The 23,054-nt window shown below is 36.5% G+C and overlaps 1 protein-coding gene across 3 annotated transcripts in view; it reads left to right on the top strand.

The window, feature by feature from the left end:
* Positions 1-23,054, top strand: part of LOC149806399 (uncharacterized) — a 49,774-nt gene that overhangs the window by 3,625 nt on the left and 23,095 nt on the right. Inside the window, exons 1-2 of one of the 3 annotated variants that reach the window (XM_089974052.1) lie at positions 16,785-16,909; positions 22,453-22,595. In XM_089974052.1, the coding sequence (XP_089830178.1) occupies positions 22,464-22,595 (132 nt within the window). In that variant the 5' untranslated portion in view covers positions 16,785-16,909; positions 22,453-22,463. Of the gene's footprint in view, positions 1-16,784; positions 16,910-22,452; positions 22,596-23,054 lie in introns of those variants that run through there. The other 2 variants (XM_089974130.1, XM_089973972.1) reach the window with 2 other exon arrangements.

Raw genomic sequence — 23,054 nt, 5'->3', positions numbered from 1 at the left:
GTGAAATACAAACTCAGAATCATTTCTTTACTTTTAAACTATTGTTATTTCCACATCATAAGAAGTCTGATTTGTGGGAAAGACTTTCACATAAAAAAAAGCTTATCATACCAAGACTTTTGTCTTCAGTGTTGCAACACATTCCGTATAAAGCAGTCATTGACAGTGTTTAGGACTTAAAGGATTGTGTTATGTATATTTTATTTGCATTGTTTGTTTGTTTTGGTTTTCTTAATAAAAAATCATTATATGCTAAAATCATGTCCATGTTGTTCCTGACCAGAGACATTTAAACAAAATATATTTCACAAAGTATTGTACACCACACTATCAGTCTCAGTGGCCCATTATGTGGTACTGTTTAAAATTCCAAGAGATAAATCTTAAGTATAAGTGTCAGATAAACCACGAGGAACGCCATGGTCGAATTGTTCGTATGACGATGCCACTCGAATGCATCATGCATACTTACTCATCGATTTAAAACCAACTAGTCCCGATTATTTAAAATTTAGTACCAATATGTTTTACCACCGGTGAGATGGAGGCCCTGTCCTGTATGCCTTCCGTTTTGTGTCTGTATGAAGAAAAACCAGCAACGAAATATACTATACACTTCTGTTCTTTCAAACAGTATTCAATATGACCTCCTTTCAATCTCATCCTTTTGCCAAATAGTTTCTTTCCCTGTATGAAATAAGTCACCAAAAATATCCACAAGTACGAACACATTTATTAGAAGACATCTCTATGATTTACTTGAGAGTACACCAATTACTTCATTCACATACACAATGAAGCCAAACGCTTTTGTCACAAAACCTCGAGTAGTGTTGACACGGCTTGCATATCCAAGAATTGATACTCAGACCTAAAACTCACAATCGTTTTGAAACCTGTTGGAAGTAACTCTTTAGGAGGTGTCATTGTTTGTTCCCTTTTGAAATGGGTTCCTAATGCAGAAGCTAATAAGAGAAAACGCCAAATCCCCCAACAGATAGCAACAGTCCAAAAGAAAATGTTATGGTTCGTTAATTTCACACACGAAACAAAACTGCAAGAAGAAAAGTTCAAAGAAGAAAATATTCCCAGTAAGAAGGAGCGGTACTGTTGCTAGGCAGCGTACGTACTCCATTAAACCACACAGTTCGTTGACGGTGTCTCCTATCATTTACACTTCTTTACCGTTCACGATGACACCTGCCAAAGCTGATTGATCACCCGTGTTTCCCAGATTCATGAAAACATTGAAACCCATTTCTAGAGGAACTTCTCCTCCGACGACGTCTTTTTCTACTGCAACAACTGCTAAGTTAAATAGTGACAGACACAGCCACAGGGATGAAAGAAGAAGAAGACACAAGAGAAGTGTCTTAAGCTCTGTTTGCTCCATTACCTATTCATATTACAATATCTTTGTTGACACTATCCACAACTTACAAACGAGAAGAAATATAAGCTTGGGTCAAAAAGATGTCCACACCTTCTTTAGCATAAAAGAACGAAATAAAGAAGGGAAAACAAAAGTAAAAAAGACATCAAGAAATAGCCAACACCCACAACCTGCTACTTCTATTGCACGTTGGATACGTCAAGCCTCGTCCAAATCAATATCACGCGAATGTAAGATCCATATCAAACATTGGGGGACATATAAGCTAATATCATAATGCAGACACGTTTAGATCGCATTTCTAGAATCCTGCACTTGTGGTTGGTTACGGAAGAGCTCAAACCTTCTATCGTGTTGTTAAAGCCAAATTTAAAGTGTTTGCCATTTGTGCGACAATGGTTACAAGAGCAATCAACGTACAAGTTACATAAACTCATTCGGCCAAACTATTCCAGATGTTAAACCAAGGTCACTTGGATCGAATCATCATTGACAAGCAGATTTAGAGAATGCCTCTCATTTTGATGCGTACAGTCGAGGTTATATGTTTTTGAGTCATTAACTTGTTTAAAAATCATTTTGGATAGTTGAGTTGACTTCTAAAACAAGATCGGAAACAATATGGTCGTCACCCTTTACAGTTGCAACAGAGAAAGGCACCAATATTCTGAACGATTCTTTCAAAAAGAATGGGAAAAACCCATATTCATTTTATTTACTACAGATTATCCTGAACCGAAAATAAGTGTCGTAAAGCGTTTTCAAAGAACTTTGAAAGAACGTTTGTGGACATATTTTACACATAAATACACTTTAAAGTACATCAAATTGTCACCACATCTTGTCAAAGCCTACAATCAGTCGTAAAATTGAAGCATTGGATGTGCATTCCAAGAAGTGACCGCTGACAAGGAAGTGATCGTGTTTGATCAATTGTTTGGAAAGTCACCTCCCACCGAAAAGAAGTGGTGTTAAAGGCTGGAGATTGGGTTGGAATTGCAAACTCCAACAGCACATTTGGCAAAGTTTTTTTTTACCTGATTGGAAAACCTTATTATTTCATGACACTACACATTTACTTGAACGTGATTCCGCTGCCTATAGGTTGTAAGACATGAACGGAGAAGCGTTAAGAGGAACGTTTTACTTGCCAAAGTTACAATGAGTGACATGAAAAGAAAATGGCGTGTACAATATCGAAACGGTTCTCGATCGAAAAACACGTAAAGTAAGCAAACGTCGACTTGAAAAAGTGAAAACGCGTTGAAAAGGATGTCCACCTAGTATTGCTTCTAAGATTGCCGCTTCACAAGTCATCAACTATAAAAGAAGTTATAAACATGCCGCCAAACATAGCATGTACCTCTCATTATCAGAGTTCATGTGTTCAAGACCTACTAAAACAACGTCTGTGGGTGTTGTGTGGAGAACGTGTTCCAAAAACATCCATGTTTTTCGTCTTCTGCCAAATCTTTGTGGTTTATTGTGTCATCGGAACAGCGATTGCCGATTTGAGCTTGCATCAAAGAGACCAACAGCTGAGAGCAATTTTACTCAGCAATTGTATTAGTAATCGTCTTCCCCATCCTTTCTTGAAATATGCTACGGACAGTAATAACAACGCTAGGCTTGCATTCAATGCCAGTCACCACCACAACAGTTCTTCATATCGAAACAACAGGAAGCCTCTTTTGGAATATTTGCAAAATCGTTCATCTTTGACATCGAGTGACTCCTTTGAAACCAACACTATCGATCTATGAATAACCAATTTTATTAAGCCTTAGCGAGTGACAGTTCTAGGGCTGTGTTATTCAATAATAGAGTATGGTGTTGTTCAGGCAAAATACATTAGGCCATACTAATCGGGTCACGAAGCTCGTTGGGAAGTGACTTTGGTAGCAATCATTTGTCATACGCAAGCCCTTAATATTTAACGACGGTCAAAGTACTTTCATTTTCGATATCCTGAAAGAACACGTTCAATAACAGTTGGACAACATGATTTTCTCATTTATAAATCCAAACATGGATCAGCAATTCCTCAGCCAACTACCAATACGATGAGAATTCCTGCTGGTTTTTGTGCTCAGCATCTTGTCGATACGATTGCCGCTATTTTCAACGATCAACTTGGCAAAGCCCAGGAGAAAGTTTACAAAAGTGTATTGATTGAGTACCATCACATTGTGTATCGTCTTAAAAGGCATTTTTCTGACAGCAGAATAACGTCCATTACATTTAGTCCAGGTTTTTCTATGTTGGGAGGATACGCTGCTTTTGCTGCTATGAAAGACGTGTGTAAAAGTGATCAATACTACAGGTATTTTCGTTACACTGTGAAACTGAAGGAAGGACTAAATGTATTGTTTGAGTGCTTGGATGTGATCGAGTTCAATGTGCTGCGAAACATAGCCGCACCGTTACTCATAGTCTATGCATTCAAGATGGATTCTACCATAACTTAAGAATTCGCTTCGCACTTACCTAACCAATGCATTACGTCTTATCCTGCAATAACGACCAGACGACAGTGAAGGGGGGGAGGGGAACACAGACACGACAGTAAGAGTGACCAAGTGCAACGGAGACTCAATCGATGCCGACGGCCCTGTCCGTTGAATCTCGGCCATCAACACCTCCAATCCTAACACCACCATCACCACCACCAATCCTTTCAGCTACAGTTAAAGATAGGAAGGAATCCCCTCAACAACAACATTAGTAAAACAAATTAGTAAATAAAATGCAACAAGTGGAAGGCAGGCAGGGGACGGTGGAGGAGAAAAAGAAGGACGAAACTACAGTTGGAACTAGGAAATAATCCCCCATGCCAACACCATTAGTAAAATAAATGTAACAAGTGGAAGGCAGATAGGGGAAGGGGAAGGAGAATAAGAAGTTAGAAATTAATGAAAAACAGACCGAACAAGTGTGTAGTATTAAGGGGGCTGACAGGTGAAAATTCCAACCCCACCCAGCAGCAGCCAAGAAGGTGCTCCCACAATCCAGACATGGCAAGACCAACGGAGATGAAGAAGACTACAGCTAAGCTGCCGCCCTCGCCTATATTCAAGCGACTGGTACCAATACAATACGACCAAGCTATATCAGTGGACTTCGTAAGCTGTTAGATGACAGGGAAGCAGGACGTCATCACATTGAAAACTTCCGTATAGTGTCGGCAGCCTAGAAGACACACAGAGTGTGAGGGACGACTGGACCAACTCACAAGAAGCAAGTGTCAGAAATATGTGTTAAACACCAGACACCTGGGTGAGAATCATAGTGGATGCAGCAGGGTTGTAAACTCGTCGGGTGGTGGCACCTGTTTCCCACTTAGCGAATAATTAAGTAGCATGTGTACACTTACATTAGTCGGTCATACAACGCAAATGGTCGTACAGAACCTTAATCCGTGTACAACAATAGTTTGGACACACATCGTTGACTCGTCAACAAGTTCAATGAGCACAATCTTAAGATTAAGAGACGCTATGGTGTGCATGCACCGAGTGTGACATCATTTTATCTAGAAGAAGACGGAGAAGAGAAACACCTTCTACTTATAAATTGCACATTATCTGGTGGAAAATGTTCTGCGCGAGTAGAATAATAAGGGGAAAAAAAGAATGGGAGGTTAAAAACGAAATACAATGAGGAGCATAAGTGATGTCAGGAAAATCTTAGATGGGAACATGAATTGCTCCACTAGCAACATGAAGACGGCGGCGAAGAGGTTGCGTGTAAAACGGATAAAGAGAACCTCCAATTCGCCTTCATGAAGAAGCGTCCATATGCTGCGGTGAAGCCCATGGTGTAACCTGGACGTACTGCCAGGCGCAAAAGCCCAGGTCCGTTCACCAAAACAAAACGGCCCTTCCCAGGGCCACCCAAATCTCTAGAAAAGAGAGAGACACTAACCATTTTGCCATAACATTTGTCTTTTATGTTTTTTCCTTGTAGCTTTTATGTTTGTGTTTTTGAATGTCTTCGTCTTTTCTCACCTCAAAGCTTCAAACAATGCTTGTTTTATAAGTACATTGTGTATTTGTGCGGGTATATTAATGTGTTCATAAACACTCTCTTACCCTTGTGTATGCCTATGCAAAAATCTGAAAAATACTTCCTTTGAGGTTTGTGGGATTTCTATTTCTGGTATTTTGTGTGTGGGTTGTATTTTGTGTAAATAATGTTTTCATCACGTGCGTGCTACAAGCATATAAATCGAATGATAATAAATTTGGAAAAAAATCATAAGTTGTATGATTGTGATAAGTAATATGTGGCAAACACATTATTGGTTGTTAGGAGCTGCTTGGTTTAGTTAAAACTGATCAACATATAATCAGTAGTAGGCCTATATCAATGGCATTTCAGAAGAATTCATCTGGCGTTTGGGGACTCGGATCAAACTTCTCCTTTCCGCGTTCAGACATGTTAATTGAGTAGCATGATATATATGCATTAAAGCGTAACTAGTGGGTCTTGTTTCTCACTCGATGGATAGTTAAGAAGTAGTTTTATACCTACATTAACCAGTCGTGAAAGGCTGGATTGTCATACACGGCTTAAATTACGGATTGATTTATTAATTGTGGTATTCATCATCGACTAGTGCGTAAAAGAAGAATGGAAAACCAACCCTACACAAAGGATATGCAGATGGAGTCTCTCAGTTTGATGGAACGAGTACAACATCCCCCTGGATCGGGTAGAAGAATTGGATAGAGTGATACCCTCACACCAGACACCTGAAGAGGGAAATCGCCTCTCTTGGAATTACTAAAGAATTTGTAAAAAAAAAAAAAAAAAAGATGGTGCGTGAGGAAGGCGGCGTTGGCGGCTGAAAAGCGATTAAAGGAGATTCTGAAGAAGGAGAAGGAATTAAACTTGATCAATGCCAACAGGATGAAATTCCAAGTGAAATTTAGACTAATGGGCAATCCCGACTGTATGCTGGTTGAGTAGAACAAAGAAAATTGGTTAGATTAATGTGTGTGTATGTGTGTGTGTGTGTGTGTGTGTGTGTGTGTGTGTGATTTGGATGTTTAACGTAGCTTTAACAGTATTTCAGTCATATCGATACTATGTCTGCAGTGTGACCGTTTATAGTGATGTCTAGCACTGGGGCATCATGCCGCAGACATGTAGCATGATGTCCCACCCAGTCACATTATCCTGACACCAGGCCGACCATTCCTAACACTAACCTCTTAATGCTGAGCGCCAAGCGAGGTAGCTGTTCGTACCATTTTTATAAGTCTTTGGTATGACTCGACCGGGATCGAACCCACGACCTCCCGCATTCGAGCGGACGCTTTAACCACTAGGCCACTGAAACGGTTAGATTAATGTGAAAACCGTCATATGCCCAAATGTACATTTCGACCTGTAAATATCAATTTTGAAATTTAGCATATCATTAACACAATATTTAATTTTGGATTTGATTAGAGGAATCCCATGACAATTTATAATAATTTTAATGAAAAGATGTACAAGAGGACCACGTTTTTCTGATGCTACTCAGCTACCACTCAGTATGTTAAAATTATTGTTTTAATATCAGGTTACCTCCTTTGGTGTCTCTATTCTTTCCCGTATTTTTAGAAGTATTTTTCTTCGATGAACTTTCAAGAAAAAGTGAATTAGCTATATCACTTACAAGACCATCAAGAGGCCATTACTTAGTTTGATGAAGTAAATGAACAAGTATGCATGATTCATAAATTTGCCGTGCGTTCTTTGAGAGTCAGCAATAAAAGTTAGAAAAAGACTGAGAAAAGTAAATATAGTATAATTTATTAAGTGAAATTTCCAAAGAAATGGCAGTCAATAGTTCAGTGTTGAATCGAATAGGTAAGGTAGAAAACAGAAGGATTCAGATTAACACTTTCAAAATCTATAATACAAAATGACTTACAGTTCGTTTTAGATTGACATTATAAATGGAAATTTATGACAATGAATTACACATAAACCACACGGAGTAAATTTTCAACCTATATAGAACACAACATATCTAACTACTTTTTTTTTCTGTGCCTTTTAAATCAAGAAACAAAATCTCTCTCAGAAATAATTCAGTAAATACCATTTGTACGGAAGGAGGTAAAAAAGATCTTATTTAAGATTAATTGTTCTACCCGCCGATATATTGCATTATATTGTATTGTAATAAACAATCTTTAAATGTGAGTCATATGTTTGCATTTCACACACACACACACACACACGCACACTCAATTTTGAACGACACAGGAGATACTGGACAGACAAACACCTGCCGCGGTCACGATATTCTCAAAGTCGTTTGAGTCCAGTATTGGATATTAGATCAATACAAGATGTAAACAAGATCAACTAGACATCATAAGAAGTCTTACCTTGAAAACGCCATGCTGGTATAACTTGCTGTCGAGACGAATTAGCAATAGAAAAGGTTTTCAAGATGACTGCGGGTTTGTTTTTTGTTTTTGATGAGTCAAAGCATAATCCTCATCATCATTTACGACCAATTGTACTTTACGGCCTGTTCTATTATTTCACATCGCGCGTTTCCTCAGAAGAGCTAAAATTGTTCCTGGTAAAAAATGAAAAAAAGGCTGAACTGTAATGATACCGTTCTTACTGACGTCCTTATTACAGTGGATAAAGACGCTATTACATTAATATTCACTTGGCTTCTAATTGTAACCTCATATGTTTTAATATTTAATGATCAGTGTTTTTGCTGCCTGTCAGTAATTTTAATAGATATGATAAAATCAATTAAATTTGAAATACTTTTCCAAATCTAGTGTTAAATAATTTGTTCGTTTGTATATTATGAATGTTTCTAGTTCTTTATATTATCCGAGGACAGTGAGGTGGATCCGGACCCATTATCTGTATCACTTTCAGATTCAACTGATTCCTACAGCTGCAATACTTCACTTACGACATCAGCGGATAGTACGTTATCTTTTGTACATTTAAATATTAGACCTGTTCGCCATAAATTAGAAAGGTATAAACTGAACAACTCAGTTGGGACTAATGGTGATGGCAATGATGCAGCTGCAACTTCTACTTGGTTGTATGTTCAGTTCTCTACTTGGTTCTACTTGGTTGTATGTTCAGTTTTCTACTTGGTTCTACTTGGTTGTATATTCAGTTTTCTAAAGATTGTGTACCATTACACACAGCAACCGTTCGGTTGAGGGACATGTTGGTATGTTAGCACAATACGCTGAACAATTATCATGACAAAACTAAAATACCTATTGATAGTAAATAACCCGAGTCATTAGAATTTAGTACGTAACAAAGAACAAAATGACTTAAATCCTAATGATCTGAGAGACAATCCATTGTGTGATTCAGGTGGTACTATAGAAAGTGTACATCACGACATATTTACTTGAAAATATATGGAATAGCATAGGAACCAAATAATATGTTTACGGATCATATGCTTTTTACTGCGAACTTTAATATTTGATTATTTGACTTGTCCCAAGCATATATGATATTAATCCATACTTAAGGAGTGAGTTTTCAAAACTGTATTTTTCTACTCAATTACTGGCATTTTAATAAAGTAAATATATGAGGTTCTTAGTTTTTGCGTTTGAATTAATTTTGGTGATTGTACTCTTGTCCAATTTAGGTACTCTTGTCCAATGTCTACCACGATCGTCAATTTACTCTCTGTCTCTCTCATACCTATTCTTTTTTAATCCTGTATGCTAACATCTTATTAATCTAATTTAAATCCACGTAAATTTCGTATCTATTCTTGGTGTAGGGTTACGTGTGAAGCAATAAAATATTTTAAAGTAGTTCTGTAGCCGTCTGAAACTGTCTAAGGGAAATGCCAAACTAATATACTGACAAATGAAATCGCATTGTGTGCACAATCCCAATCTCACAATAGAACTTGACTGACCTAACTGGGTGGAGCTCCATAAGGGGAATGAACGTTAAAAGTTGATATTTGGCTTATTTAGATCACTTTAACTATGCAATGTGAGGCTTGTAAACTGATAACCATGTTAAACGTCTAGGCTTAAGCTGGAAATAAACTCCCAAGCATGTGCATTGTACAATCAGAACTATGATTCTTCAGTGCAGAACTTTCACGTCATCAAACTTTATATACTAGCTCCAATGTGCTCAGGGAATACTCTCACCATCGGTGGAACAAGTTGATTAACAACAATAATAACAAAAAATAAAAAGCATGCACTTTCAGGTAAATGTGTAAAATATGGTACAAGCAAATACAAATTTATCTCCGGACACAAAGCGTCTGGTGGTGTTATCGCTGCTTCACTGGGAAAATTACTATGAGCTCCATGTGCTAAATACCCAGGAAAAAACATCTTCCTAGTTATAATTATTGTGGTCCTGGAACCAGACTTGATATCCGACTTGCCGAGCTAGATCAACCAAGACAACGAGAGTATCTAATAAATGCTGTTGATCTAGCATGCCACGTTCCTGATGTAGCGTATAAAAATAAGGATTTACAGCAACGACATATTGCAGATGTGAAGTCCATTCACTCATTAAATTCCATAAAAAAACAATCTCAGAGAAAAACTTGCCAGCTTCCTGGTAAAATCTGCAATGAAAGGAAAAACTAGTATTAGCGGCAGGTAATTAATCAACCGGTTATTATTATAATGGAATCGATTTATTATAGCCGAAAATGATATTCGAAAGGTAGAGCAACGATTAGTAAACTTGCTGATGCAGCAGATATCACACATTCTGTTGCTGCAAATTGATAAGCACGACAGGCAATACGGCAAATTTATATATCACCACCTAAACAAATTCAGCGTTCACATTTTGATGTCAGCACTCCCAAAGAAGTTCATCAAGCAGATATTTTGTTTTTAACACTCGTTAAAATTGGTAGACGTCAATCGCGCACATTAAAATACGCTTTGACTGTCACTGACGTTGCAAGTAGATATAAAGATGCAGAACCACTATCAAATAAAATAGCAGCGGAAGTTGCATCCGCGTTTGAAAGATTTTATCAACTTGGTTGTCTACGATGGCCAAATCTACTACAGGTTGATCCTGGCAAGGAATTTCTTGGTGCAATATCATCTCTGATGAAAAAACATAACGTCAAAATCAGATGAGGACATACCGTAATTCATCATGATGAGGCACCTTTTGAACAGTTTAATTGAACACTTGCTGAGCGGTTATTTGTATACCAGTATGCGAAGGAAATAATTCAGAAAGACAATAGATCTCGTAAATGGGTTCCAAGGCAACCAAGTGTGATAGCTGCGTCAAATAATGAAATTACTTGTACCATTTCATTGAAACCTACCAGTGCGATCACAAACAACATATACCAATACAACAATATGACTTTTCAAAACAACCAGTACTAGGTAATGTGATTGTGAGGTATTTATATGAACCTGTTGAACCTGAAGGTGGTAAAAAAGAGCAACTTACCATATTTGGACTGTGACGACACATACAATTTCCACGGGTAGACCTGCAATCTACAGACTGGATTCAACTGCTCCTCAACGTTGATTTGTACGTGAACAATTACAAGTCATTCCTGAAGATACACAATTACCACCGCATTCACTTTTGTGAACTAGCGCCTCCACTTGGATTAGATTCAAGACAGGTCAGCATAACATTTTCGCGTGCGTGACCAAGACTACTATTAATTCTATCTACGATAAACTGTTTTGGATTATTATTTGAAAACTGCCACAACATTACTGTGTTACAGCTCTCACAATGATTATTCTGTCGTTGTTTCAGCGTCATGATGCTTTCAGCATTGAAATCGAAGTAGCGATTATTTTTTCATAACATCGGTTATAACTTATTTTTTCTTTACTATATCATCGCCTTTGCTAGCAGTTGTATTACTATTTTCTGTGAAGTCAACGATAACCTCCGCAGCTGAGATATTCTTCAAACACGAGACACTGCAAGATAAATTAAATTTCACTATTCGATACGATCATCAACAATTCAAACATTAGTACCAGAAATACTTAATCCTTGAGATGAATGAATCGCATATCCTAGCATCGAATGAGTTATTTCCATTGATAATACATCTTCAACAACACTGACAGAAACTAAAACAACTTCGATATTTTGCCGTCGAGTATCTGCTAGTCGATAACATAATGGTACTGGTAGATTTGAAATGTTTTTTTATGTAACAGAAATAATTGTTGTTGAAGTGTATCGCGAACTATATTTCGACTTGCAACTACCAAATCATTTGGTTTCCATACTTGCAGAAAAATGTTCATAGGAGTTTCTGAAATTACTTCACGCATTATTTCACACTTAATTTTATTTGATTGTAGTCTGATTAATTGTTTAAGCTCTCTTAATTCTGGATCAAGCGCTCTATGATCACCAGTTATTCCTTTGTAATAATCAACAAAACTTTTCAGTCATCTATGCTGAGTCAATCCAGCAAAAGGTGGCGGTTGACCATGATCGCCACATACTATCACAGCATTATTTTTTGTCAACAACCAATCAAGAAATATTTTTAACATATCCAAGGATACCGTGCATATTTTATCCCAGATAATTATCTTTGGAATATATTTATCTCCAATTTGTTCTTAAGTCCATGTATCTCCCTTCCACCGGAAGAAGCTGTGAAAAGTATAAGATTTTATTCCTCGTTCGTTCATTTCTCTGGCGAGTCTATATGTAGGGCTTAAAACAATTATAACAGAGTTGTTCGAACTGTAACGCAATAATTAAACTGCACGTGTTTTCTTTCCTGATCCTCCTGATCCGTTTAGATAAACAGTTTTATGCCTGGTCACGGGTGTCACAAGATGAAGCCGGGTTGGGACTGGATTAGTGAAGACACCCAAAGCAACTGCGTTAATAAGATGTTTATTTATAAACGCAAATTAATTATTAACAAATCTGACACCATTATAAACAAAAAGATAAGGAAAATTATAACGTTCCTAACATGGAACTATCAACAACAAGTACTCAAGGAGAAAACTCAAACATGAATTTAACGAATTTGAATTTTAAACAAACGTGAATTTCGTCTTATCACCGATCAACAAATAAAATTATATGATCTACATCCCAATATAAACAAGGTTTTATCAAGCACCAAGGGATATAGGGATATATATAAATGTATGAATCTATCGCTCATATAATGATATTGAAATGGGAATACATGAAATTGTGAATCAATCGCTCATATAACGATATTAAAATGGGAATGCATGTAATTTTGCTCAGATAGCAACAGTGGAAATATCAATGACACGGAACACGTAATATATATATATATATATATATGTATATATATAACTATCGTGCCGGCCATTTGACGTCCAAGATATATCTCTGGTTCCACTCGCTCTAGTCAATGGTCAAAGAAGTGCCCACGTATAGTCCGCCCCTCTCAGTCTGTTGAAGGATCCCTCGAGAGCCCTCACATTCAACACAGACCCGATGGTCGCAAAGCCTTGGTCCCTCGCATTGAGAACACCAGGACACTCTTCCGAGCCAACGTCACCAGACACAGCGTACACGTTACAAGAAACCACACAGAGTTATGTGACTCCACATCACCAAACCAAATATAAGGAATCTAAAATTATAACAACTAAACCATGTAGTTCATATGACACAGTTAAGTACTTCTGCACTGATATATGTTGCACAAGCGCGCACATGAATTCGTTACCCATTACATTAATCGTTCAATCCATGCAGCGTATAATTAAATTCAATTTGTATGTTCAGTTACAACAAATAGCTAACTCGAACCAGACTATAGTATTTCTAATATCATGGCGTTGTATAACCTAGGTGTTGACTCTCTGTAGAATTCAGAATAAATTCTAAAACATCTAATATATGAAACAATTCTGTCATATTAAACAAATAGTAATAAAGAATACAAACTTAAATTTCAATACCTCTGCAGCTGGAGATATGCTCCCGTAAAGAGGTAAGCTTCCTGACAAGACTCGTCGTAATGTAAATACTTTATAGAGAATTAGCTCTATATGTATACTAGCTGTGAGAGACATGCGCAGCTAGGTACTTAGGTTATCGCTACTGCCAATTTGCACATGCAGCATGGGTTGAGTTGCGCTCAGTATTTCGAAATAACTAGAGCCGAAAAAATATACCACCCTCGGGTGATGCTGTACGCGGCAACGAAACCCGAGTACATTTTTGATCACATATACATATTGATATAAATCATTCACAATTCCGTGACAACTGGATCATATACAGATGATGCAGATGACAATCCTGATATTTGATTATATATGAAGTAAATATCCTTAATTTCAACGTTCTCAGATTTACAATAACTAAGTACCTTTTCTTGTTTTATTCTCCATTCGCCCCATGATGCATTAACCCCAATATGTGGTTGTTCTAGCAATCATGTTTTTTTATTAATATAAAATGAATATGTGGCGACTCTAACTGCAACATCATAAAATATGTTTATCATGGATAATAAATTTATCGAAAAGTACGCGAGCATCGAAGATCTTAAATGAGTAAACTGCAGTGACTCACCATCAGTGTAACTCACAATTGTACCTAATTTAGTTCCGTCCTATATATTAACATTACTTCGACTTATAAATATATTTCCCTTCGTAGGACCAGTAATTATAAAAATCAATTGCAGCATCTTCTATACTTAATCTTATACATTGTCATGTTTGATCATATGATCTTCCTTGGGTAAATTTAGCAATTATTTTTTTGCCATGATCTTTTGCGATTTTATTTTCAAAATCAGTGTCAGGATTTTCATCATCAGAATACTTTTTGTTGTGGTAATGAAACTTGTTTCTGCGAGCTATATGTTACAACTGCTTCGTCTAAATTTGCTGATTGTAATATTTTTGAATCAGGCATATACCGTATTAATACTGTTGGAGCCCACATTTTTTTCTTAAAAGTGTTTGCCAAATAATACATAACAAATCCGATGAAGATTTTCGGTAAACTTAAATGATTTAATTCGTGCAAATCCAGTCAAGTATAAATCTGGTAATGGTCCGTTTATCGATATTCTGGTCATCTCTTGTGTTGGATATCCAAATCGCACAAAATATTTCTCACACTCTCCCATTCAAAGAAAACTTCCAGGATAAAATGTATCGATATAAAACGAGATAACATCGTTATACTCGTATTCAGTATTCCATAATCCACCGTGTCCGTATTCAGCACAACTGCGCTGAACATCTTTAAGAAAATCCAATCGTGTTGGATTCCAAGAATTTTCCTTCTGAGCAAATTGAGCAGCAACCGACGGAAAGGTAAAACAATTGGTCATTAACTGTTTCGTTTCGTCATGGGTATATTTCAACGCAATATTTTTCATTTCTTCGTGGAGAGATTCTGTACGATAAATATCTCAATTAGGCAGTACAAACTGATTATAGTGATCCATTATCTGAAATTTGAAACAACCACATGGATATAGGGTCGTTTTTGCTGATATTTCTGATAAAATCAAACATATCACCGTTATAGAACTTAACAGTTCGATTTCGTGGAAATATGTATATGAGATATATCCTTGTTGAGCCTGACTAGATTTTTCAAGATCAAATTGATAGCTGCCATCTATTGCATCACACACAAGACTGACTGCGATCGTTGATCTTATATTAACAACACGTGGTGAAATACGACGACCTCCGCCGTATCGATCATTGTTATGTTGAGAACATTTGATAGCATGGATATTTTACTCCATGACTCGACGATTTTAGGAAAATATCTATTGATAAAATCGTTGATTGATTTCTTCAGCTCATCAGTGGCAAATTTTGTTACTATGAATGTTGCTAATTGTTCTTTTGTAATCATATATGCTTTCTGGAATAACTGTTTAATTGTTGAGACAGGATATACTCTATCAACACGGTAAATTATATTTTCGATGACAGTCTTATTGACAAGCTCAAGGTCGGATATAACCTGATTTAAATGTTGTATTATTGCGGTGATCTGCTGTTTTATATCATCGCTGTAATATTGTGTGGCGCTTAAAACTAAATTTTGCAGTTGATCGAGCATTTGTTCATATTCTAAATTGACATCGCCGGAATATACATCAATTTGTTATTTGACGAATTCATCTTCATTAATATCCGCATGGTAAGCAAAACCAAGTGTAATTTCAGGAAGCATTGTACCATCAGACGCAATGAAATTATGTTTCGTAGTCCATTGCTCTTCTTTTCTAAACTATGGAAACTTTATAAATATTTTCTTATCCGTGAGGAAATCATCTCGTTTTGGTTCTAACGGTCCTTGATATTTGGCAGGATGTCTGGGCATCCTAATACTGTTCGGATTGGCGATTGATATATATCTACAGCATACACAAGTGAATTATTTTTATATGCCGCTGATAATGCTGGTTTGTGACTAGTGATAGCTATTTTAGATTCTTTTTCCATTATATTTAATTCTGAGTTGAAATTCATCATTAAGTAGTTCAATTTGATACTTACCCGTAGGTATGCCAACAACTTGCAAATCGGGAGATCTGTCTGGTTTATTTTTATGTGCAAACACCAGTGAATTATTTGCTGGTAATCCACCAGATAGTTTTGATCTAATATTTGGCCAACTATAATATACTCGTAATTGTGCTTGTGCTATTTCTTTAGCTGCAATTGCAGTTGGAAAATTGACGCTAAACTCAGGATTAGTCGAACTTGCTGATATCATCGTGGTTTTTGGTGTTGTTGTATTAACAACAATCTGTTGGAGTAATTTGTTTGGTACTGACATTATTATTATTATTATTATTATCATAAGTTTCTAAATCGCGATTTTCTAAATAGGACGTAGTTTCTGACACATTGTACCTTCGCGGTAAATCTTAATCATTTTTGTAAACTCAGTATCTGAAAATATTTCATCATTTAGACCTGATGATATCTACGAAGATAATTTGGAGTATGCTAGCGTCGCTTTATTTAACTTTATTATATAGTCGAGCAGTTTATTTTCGCTACACGCAGATATTTCTTGCGATGATATTAATAATACCAGCAATTGTTGTTGCAGCTGAAACACAAATTGTTATAACTGCTGGTGATGTCATTGTTATTGTTGATTGCAATACGCATTTTCCAGCGATAACAGCGGACGCCGAATACACAATTATGTCAATGACAACTACACGTCTGCGATATTATTTCATACATTTACTGTATACTCGTCAACGATATTTTTCAGTTTGTTTTACCACTCGCATCATTTATGTAAGTGGGAAGTTAACTACTAATTCAAGACACCAATAATGAATCAAGCCACGTTCTTTTTTTCTTCTGCAGGTTCCACTACAATTGTATCCTATCCTTTTGCTCCAACATCAATAACATTAATCCAGAGTATCCAGTTAGTGGATAACGCCGTGGTATTGTGGTGGATATTGTAAATGTTGTAACGCCAAGTACTGAGAACCTATATATACCGGTAATCTCAGCGCGATGTTTAATGGATTTATTGAGTGTTGACCATAATGCTTGTCCAGATGCTACTGTATATACTACACTGTCGGTGATCATTTTTATGTCGGAGAGTTTAATACCAACACATGTTGGCTTTCAAAAAACCGCCATCAACAATTCAATTTGTACAATTGCGATAATTCAAAAATGTGTTTATGTGAGTAGTATAATCAGATTAAAATGTAGTCATTTCATCATTAATTAAAACTAACGAATTCATTATTTGGAGGTTTCTATTGTCGAGTTATTTCTTTGTTATGGCGTCATCGTCTGATTCTGGTTCTCCAAGATCAGTAATTTTATTAGTTGATATATTAAGAGAACCAGTCATTGTATCAACGGATATTTGTACTCGGCAATGAATATTATCTTATATCGTTGACATAATAACATCAGGTTTAATTTTCCCATTACTATCAAACACAGCTAAGCTATTTTCAGTTACTCCATTAATTCTAAGGACGGCGGACGGTTAAACCGTCCACTTGTATACTCGTGCGCGACTTTATGAGGTAGTATTGTTGATGATGACTCATCGTCGAGTACAGCAATTACTTCACGGCCATATATTGCGATCGGTTATTGCCTGTGTTGGTAATGTTCAATACTAGATTGCAGGAATAGTACGTATTCTGTTGGCATATTTTAAAAATTCTTTTGGTAGCGCAAATCCATAGGAATCGAAATAAACAGTTCCACGTGGATCAATCGCGTATGCAACCCAATGAGTACCAGGGCGGGAACTTTTATCGAGATTAATGACACCTGTTTCAACATTGTTTGGTTTTTTTTTGTAATTGGTCACGCATAAAACACATCTGAAGTGTTTTATATTTAATTTTTAACAGCATCAAGTAAATCAGTATTGGACATAGGAAGAACACGATTCAAGTTTAACGAAGTGTCCCGGGAAGTCTCAGACCTTTCCCGTACCAATAGGGAGTTCCTGGTAGTCTTAGACCTTTCCCTTTTTTGGAAGTTTTTATTCCTTTTCCTGTCGCTTTCTTTAGTACCATCTCAGCAGTAGTACCAACAGCACCAAGTGCAGCTGCTTTTCCAACAGCTATGGCTGTATCAGCTATTAACGCCAGTATAGCTGCAAGAAGTGGAAATATACCACCCGTCTTGAATGCGTCTTTAATGGCACAGGCAGAAAGATTAAGTCTAACGCCAGTCTTTGACTCTTTGGTGTCATTGAAGTGCCAGAGTTGACGTTCGGTCAATGACAGTTTATTCGGACCACCTGTGATTTGTTCTTTTTTTGTGACATTTTTACTCCACAATATTTTTTTAAAAAATGATTGTAGTTTTCTAATCTGACCAGGAGTCACACGGACACTAACAAGAAGATATGACATTATAATATCATGAGCGATTTAATTACATGTTTTCTACTCTCATTCGTCCACCAACACCTTACAGTAATATTGTTTTGCCACTGAGTATAACAGCGATTGCTCTGTAATTAACATCTCCTATTGCCACACGCGCTTAAAAGTGTATATCAACGACGGACTGCTTAAATGAATTAAAATGTTCAAGAGAAAAGTAATAAGTTGGATACAGCGTTGTAAAATCCAGTTGTGATATTTGTAGACCGGAATCAACATTTTGATCAAGTGCCATGAATGTCATCAAACGATGATATGCACGTGCAATATGATTATTCTCAAAGTTCAGTTTTATGTCCTCAGCTGGTTCTTGATACCCGTTTATCCTTAATGAAACTTCAGTAACATCAAGTTTGTCAAATATCCTTATACTGTGTGTTTGTGAATTTATTAGTTCAGTATCTTGAAAAGCAAGAAATATATGTCGCGGTGCAGAAACATCTTGCTGTGATGCTATTTGCCATGTAAATAAGCCATTAATATTACTTTGAACACTATCTGTGGTAATCGTCAACCATGATAATATTGATTTACCACCATGACTCATAAAAGAGAGTAACCGTTGTTCTTCGTCGATTGATGGAGTCATTACTGGCATCCACAACGAAAGTTTTGTCAGTACTCCTTTACCAACATCACCGATAGGGCGCCAGATTAAATCATCGCCAGGAGCCTTTCTTACAAGCACAACTGTATGTTTAGCTCCAAAAGTAACATTTCTGCCATTGCTGCAAAATTCAAAGATATGTGACGGTAGAATTGCGCATGAAAATCGAATACTGCCATCTTTCAGCATTGATCGACGCACTGCGAATTCTAAATTAAATTATGGAATAGCACACATCAGCGTCAGCGTTGTCGGTAACGTTTCTTGGTCGTTTTATATTGTTATTAGGGTGGTAAGAAGTGTCTTTGGCAAATATCATTGACGGACCAGTGATCCTGAATAATCATCTGAATATCTTGCTAGACCCAATATCGTCGTGGCAACGTCGACATCGTTCTGGCATATTTCAATGTTTCTTCCGTCAATAATTTATGTAGCACTGTTGAATAAAGCCATACCATTATTAAAAAAACCCAACTAACTCTAACATCAGCTCCATACTCAGTATTATCTGGTTTCAGAATTTCACCTTCTACTTCAAAAAATGCTTCAGCGGGTAAGAAATATCTGCTTGTATCATAAACTTGAAGTTCGATTCATCCACGCTGATTTGGTCCTCGTGCGTCATAAGAATAAGACTGATAATTGCGCACAGATTCCTCTTCGAGAACTCTGGCATCCATATCAAATGCTGCATCAGATATACGTTTGAACATTTTATTATAATTATTATCGTCTTACACGAAGACCACTTCCTCCTATCAGACTAGCAGTTATATTTTATTCTTTTTCTGATAGGGGTACACCAGCTAACTCTGCTAGTTTTTCATTTGCAGGTTGATTGACTATTTTACTAACATATGAAGGCACAACTTCAGTGCTAAGTAATTTTATTGATTGCAGTTTTCGTTGTATCAATCTTGCTATTATATCCTTGATTGCTTAGAATGCTTTACTAGCAACAACACTAACATCACCAATACCTTTTTCACGAACCAATTGAACAGCTTTCATTGATAATTGTTTTGCAATCGGTATTGCTTTTTGGGGCTTTCATTCTGAATAAACCCTGAATAACATCACCTAGCCCATCTCCGTAGGTAAATTTATACGTAGGTAATCATGAATTTATCCCCCTAACCATGATCGGTCCACCTTGAGCATTATGTATGATAATCTTATTTTATTATCACTTATCTAATTACATACCCTCAATCACTGTGTTAATCATCAACGATTTCACCAATAAGAACCGATAAACATTAATGTCCATGATACCGCCTGTAAATAATCGTTGACAAATATCAGCTGCTTCATTAAAGATTCCTAGGGAATTATTACCAGCTCGTCTTCCGCCAATCAGAATTTCTTGTCGATCAATATCAGGAAAGATATTGCTGGGACATGGAGTAATATAACCACTTCCTCGAGTAACAAGACTACTTCCAGTTACTCCTTGTGTTTACTTGCTGATCGTAGTTCCCTCTTTCGTCTAATTTCTTCAAATTGCAAATCTTCCTCTTTCTCAATACGAGGTGGTCTGAATGGCGATGTTTTGAGGGATAGCATAACTCCGAGTAATGGCGCTCTTTTAGCTTCTTCAACTTGTTACTCAATTTCTGCAAATTTATCGCTATATTCACCAATGATTCTAGATATACCATGGTATTTTCGAAATACAAAAGGGATCCGTTTTTTTCTGGAACACTGGTGGAGGTTGGATCTAATAATTTATCACGATCTCAATATCCTATTGCGGAAACCTTTACAGCGTCTTCTTGAAGTTTTCTATGACCTTCTTCGGTAAATCGGGTTGATGGTTTTGATTTTGGTTTTGGCGTACCAGGTCCCTTTACACCAACGACCTCCTCATGGACTTTGTCAGTAATCTCAAGTACTTGTTTTATTTCTTCTTGTAATTGTGGTTGAACAGCGGCTATTTCACCTGGAAGTTCTCGTAGAATCCTTTTTTATATACAGTTCTTTCTGCTATTTTCCCAGTTGCTTTAGCGGTTTGCTCCAACGTGGGAAGAAGATCTTTGGTAGCCTTTGTAATTCCTTAGGTAGCCTTCGTAACCGGTTTAAATAACTGTTCACCAACTTCTGCCATTTTGACCTGAAACTCTTGACGAGCTTGTAATTGCTGTTTGACAGCATCACGAACATGGTTATATTTCTTGATTGCCTCTAGTCGCTCTCGAAATAATCTAGCTGTGTGAGATTCCATAGTTGGCGTACAATAATCATACATTATTATTTTATATTATCAATGATTTAATTATGTACACACTACAGCAGCAGACATGATGCGACCACAAATGAGTGTCCAGCGGGTAACTAAAACACGCATACATATTTGAAAACAAACAACAAAAGATAAAGTAACAAAATGACCTAAACCAATTGGAGAAAATCTTATTACGCTTGTATTTTTCATTTTCGTAGAAAGCTTTATTTTTTGTAAATGAAATCTCCTGCAAATGGTCTGTTCACCCTCTCTGCTGCTAGGATCCCAGAGAATATTTTGTTTCATTTGATTGAAACGATTCAGATATATTTGACTACTATTGTTAGATTAAACAAACATAGATACGTTGAACAATTACCTTGCATTTGGCTTACATTGCTGTTTTACGTGTACTTCCACATAATTAATTTTTTCTTCTCATACTGATTGTAAACCGTGTTTTATATCACTCCTTAGTGATGTGACGTAGAACACAAGTTAAAGTCATGCCACTGTTTCAACATACAAAAGTTTGCACACTCGTCACTTCCTTCCAGTAGATACCTTGCTTTCTAGTTGTTACTTATGTATATTCGTGATTTTCATCACAAGCATATCATATACACAGATAATGTTCGTCGTGTAGGTATTTTTACAGATTTTTTATTGAGACTTTCATTAAGGAAGGTATCTCTTAATAGCATAACTGTAAATCTGGTGCACGTCTAGATTATAATCGGCGTATAACCAAAAGCAATAAGAGGGTCATCTCTTTTAACCATTCGCTCTGAATTTATGAAATAGGAAACGCTGAAAATAGATTAATCATGAGCTGTGCATTCGTGAAAAAAATGCACGAACTCTTGAAGTCCTATAAGGACATTTTAGCAGAAACAAACTATATCAACGATTTGATATAGATTCTCGAAAGAAAAGTTTTGCAATTGTTTTAATTATTGCTGCTGTAAGTTACAGCCCATGACCTTCTAATTGATTTTATATTTTGAATGTTTCGTGAAGATGAAGCTACAATTATCTTTTTAAGATAACTCCTGCTTTGTTCCTTCCAAACTTGTAAAATGTCTTTCCTTTCTTTGTCTAAATTATAAAATTAACATATTAATTTATGTATTTACCTCAAAGAACTAATAGCAATATTTCACTAAACGTGCACAAAATATAAACTATGTACAAAATAGCTATTCTAGCAAAGAAAATGTATTTTCGTTAATCAGTTGTAGCAAATATTCTCCATAATTTAGGTCGTTTTCTTTTCTAAATAGTATAGGTGAACATGGAAACGTTTAAGAGGAAAGTAAACGAAAACCAAGAGGAGCTGTTGAAGGTTCTTGACCTTAACAAAGATTTTCTGGCCTACTTGACTCAAGCGGAGCTTATAGATGCCACAGACTATGTGCGGTTACAGGTAAATATGATATTATATTACATTTAAGTCAAATCGTGGTAAGTGAATACACTATGTAAACAGTCAGGCATCGTGAGTGCATTCTTTAATAGTAGAATACAAAATTGTACCTAGTGCTAAATTGCTTCACGAGACTGAATACTGAAGTTTTTTTTCTCACTCTTATTGTTAAAACTTAGATGGTACAGAAAGTGCATGTAATTTATATTCAGCTTATGTATCATTGCAACCTATCTCCAGACTAACATTTTCATAATCATTGACATACAGCGTAGAGCAGCAGGGAAGTTCTACAGACCAGACCCCCAGACCAAAATAAACCTTTGTACGAGAACTTTCTCCGTAGAAACCTCAGATTTCAAAAATAAGCCTTCCCACGAAAAATAATTTGCGTAAATTCGTCACCGATTGCAATTTTTGTGTGCAAAAATCATTGATTTTGGACAGCAATTTTAGGGG

This window comes from Sinohyriopsis cumingii, chromosome 1, assembly GCF_028554795.1.
Source record: "Sinohyriopsis cumingii isolate HCF-2022 chromosome 1, ASM2855479v2, whole genome shotgun sequence".
In the NCBI taxonomy this organism is placed as follows: domain Eukaryota; kingdom Metazoa; phylum Mollusca; class Bivalvia; order Unionida; family Unionidae; genus Sinohyriopsis; species Sinohyriopsis cumingii.
The sequence above is the reverse complement of the archived record's forward strand: the minus strand, read 5'-3'. Positions and strand labels throughout refer to the sequence as shown.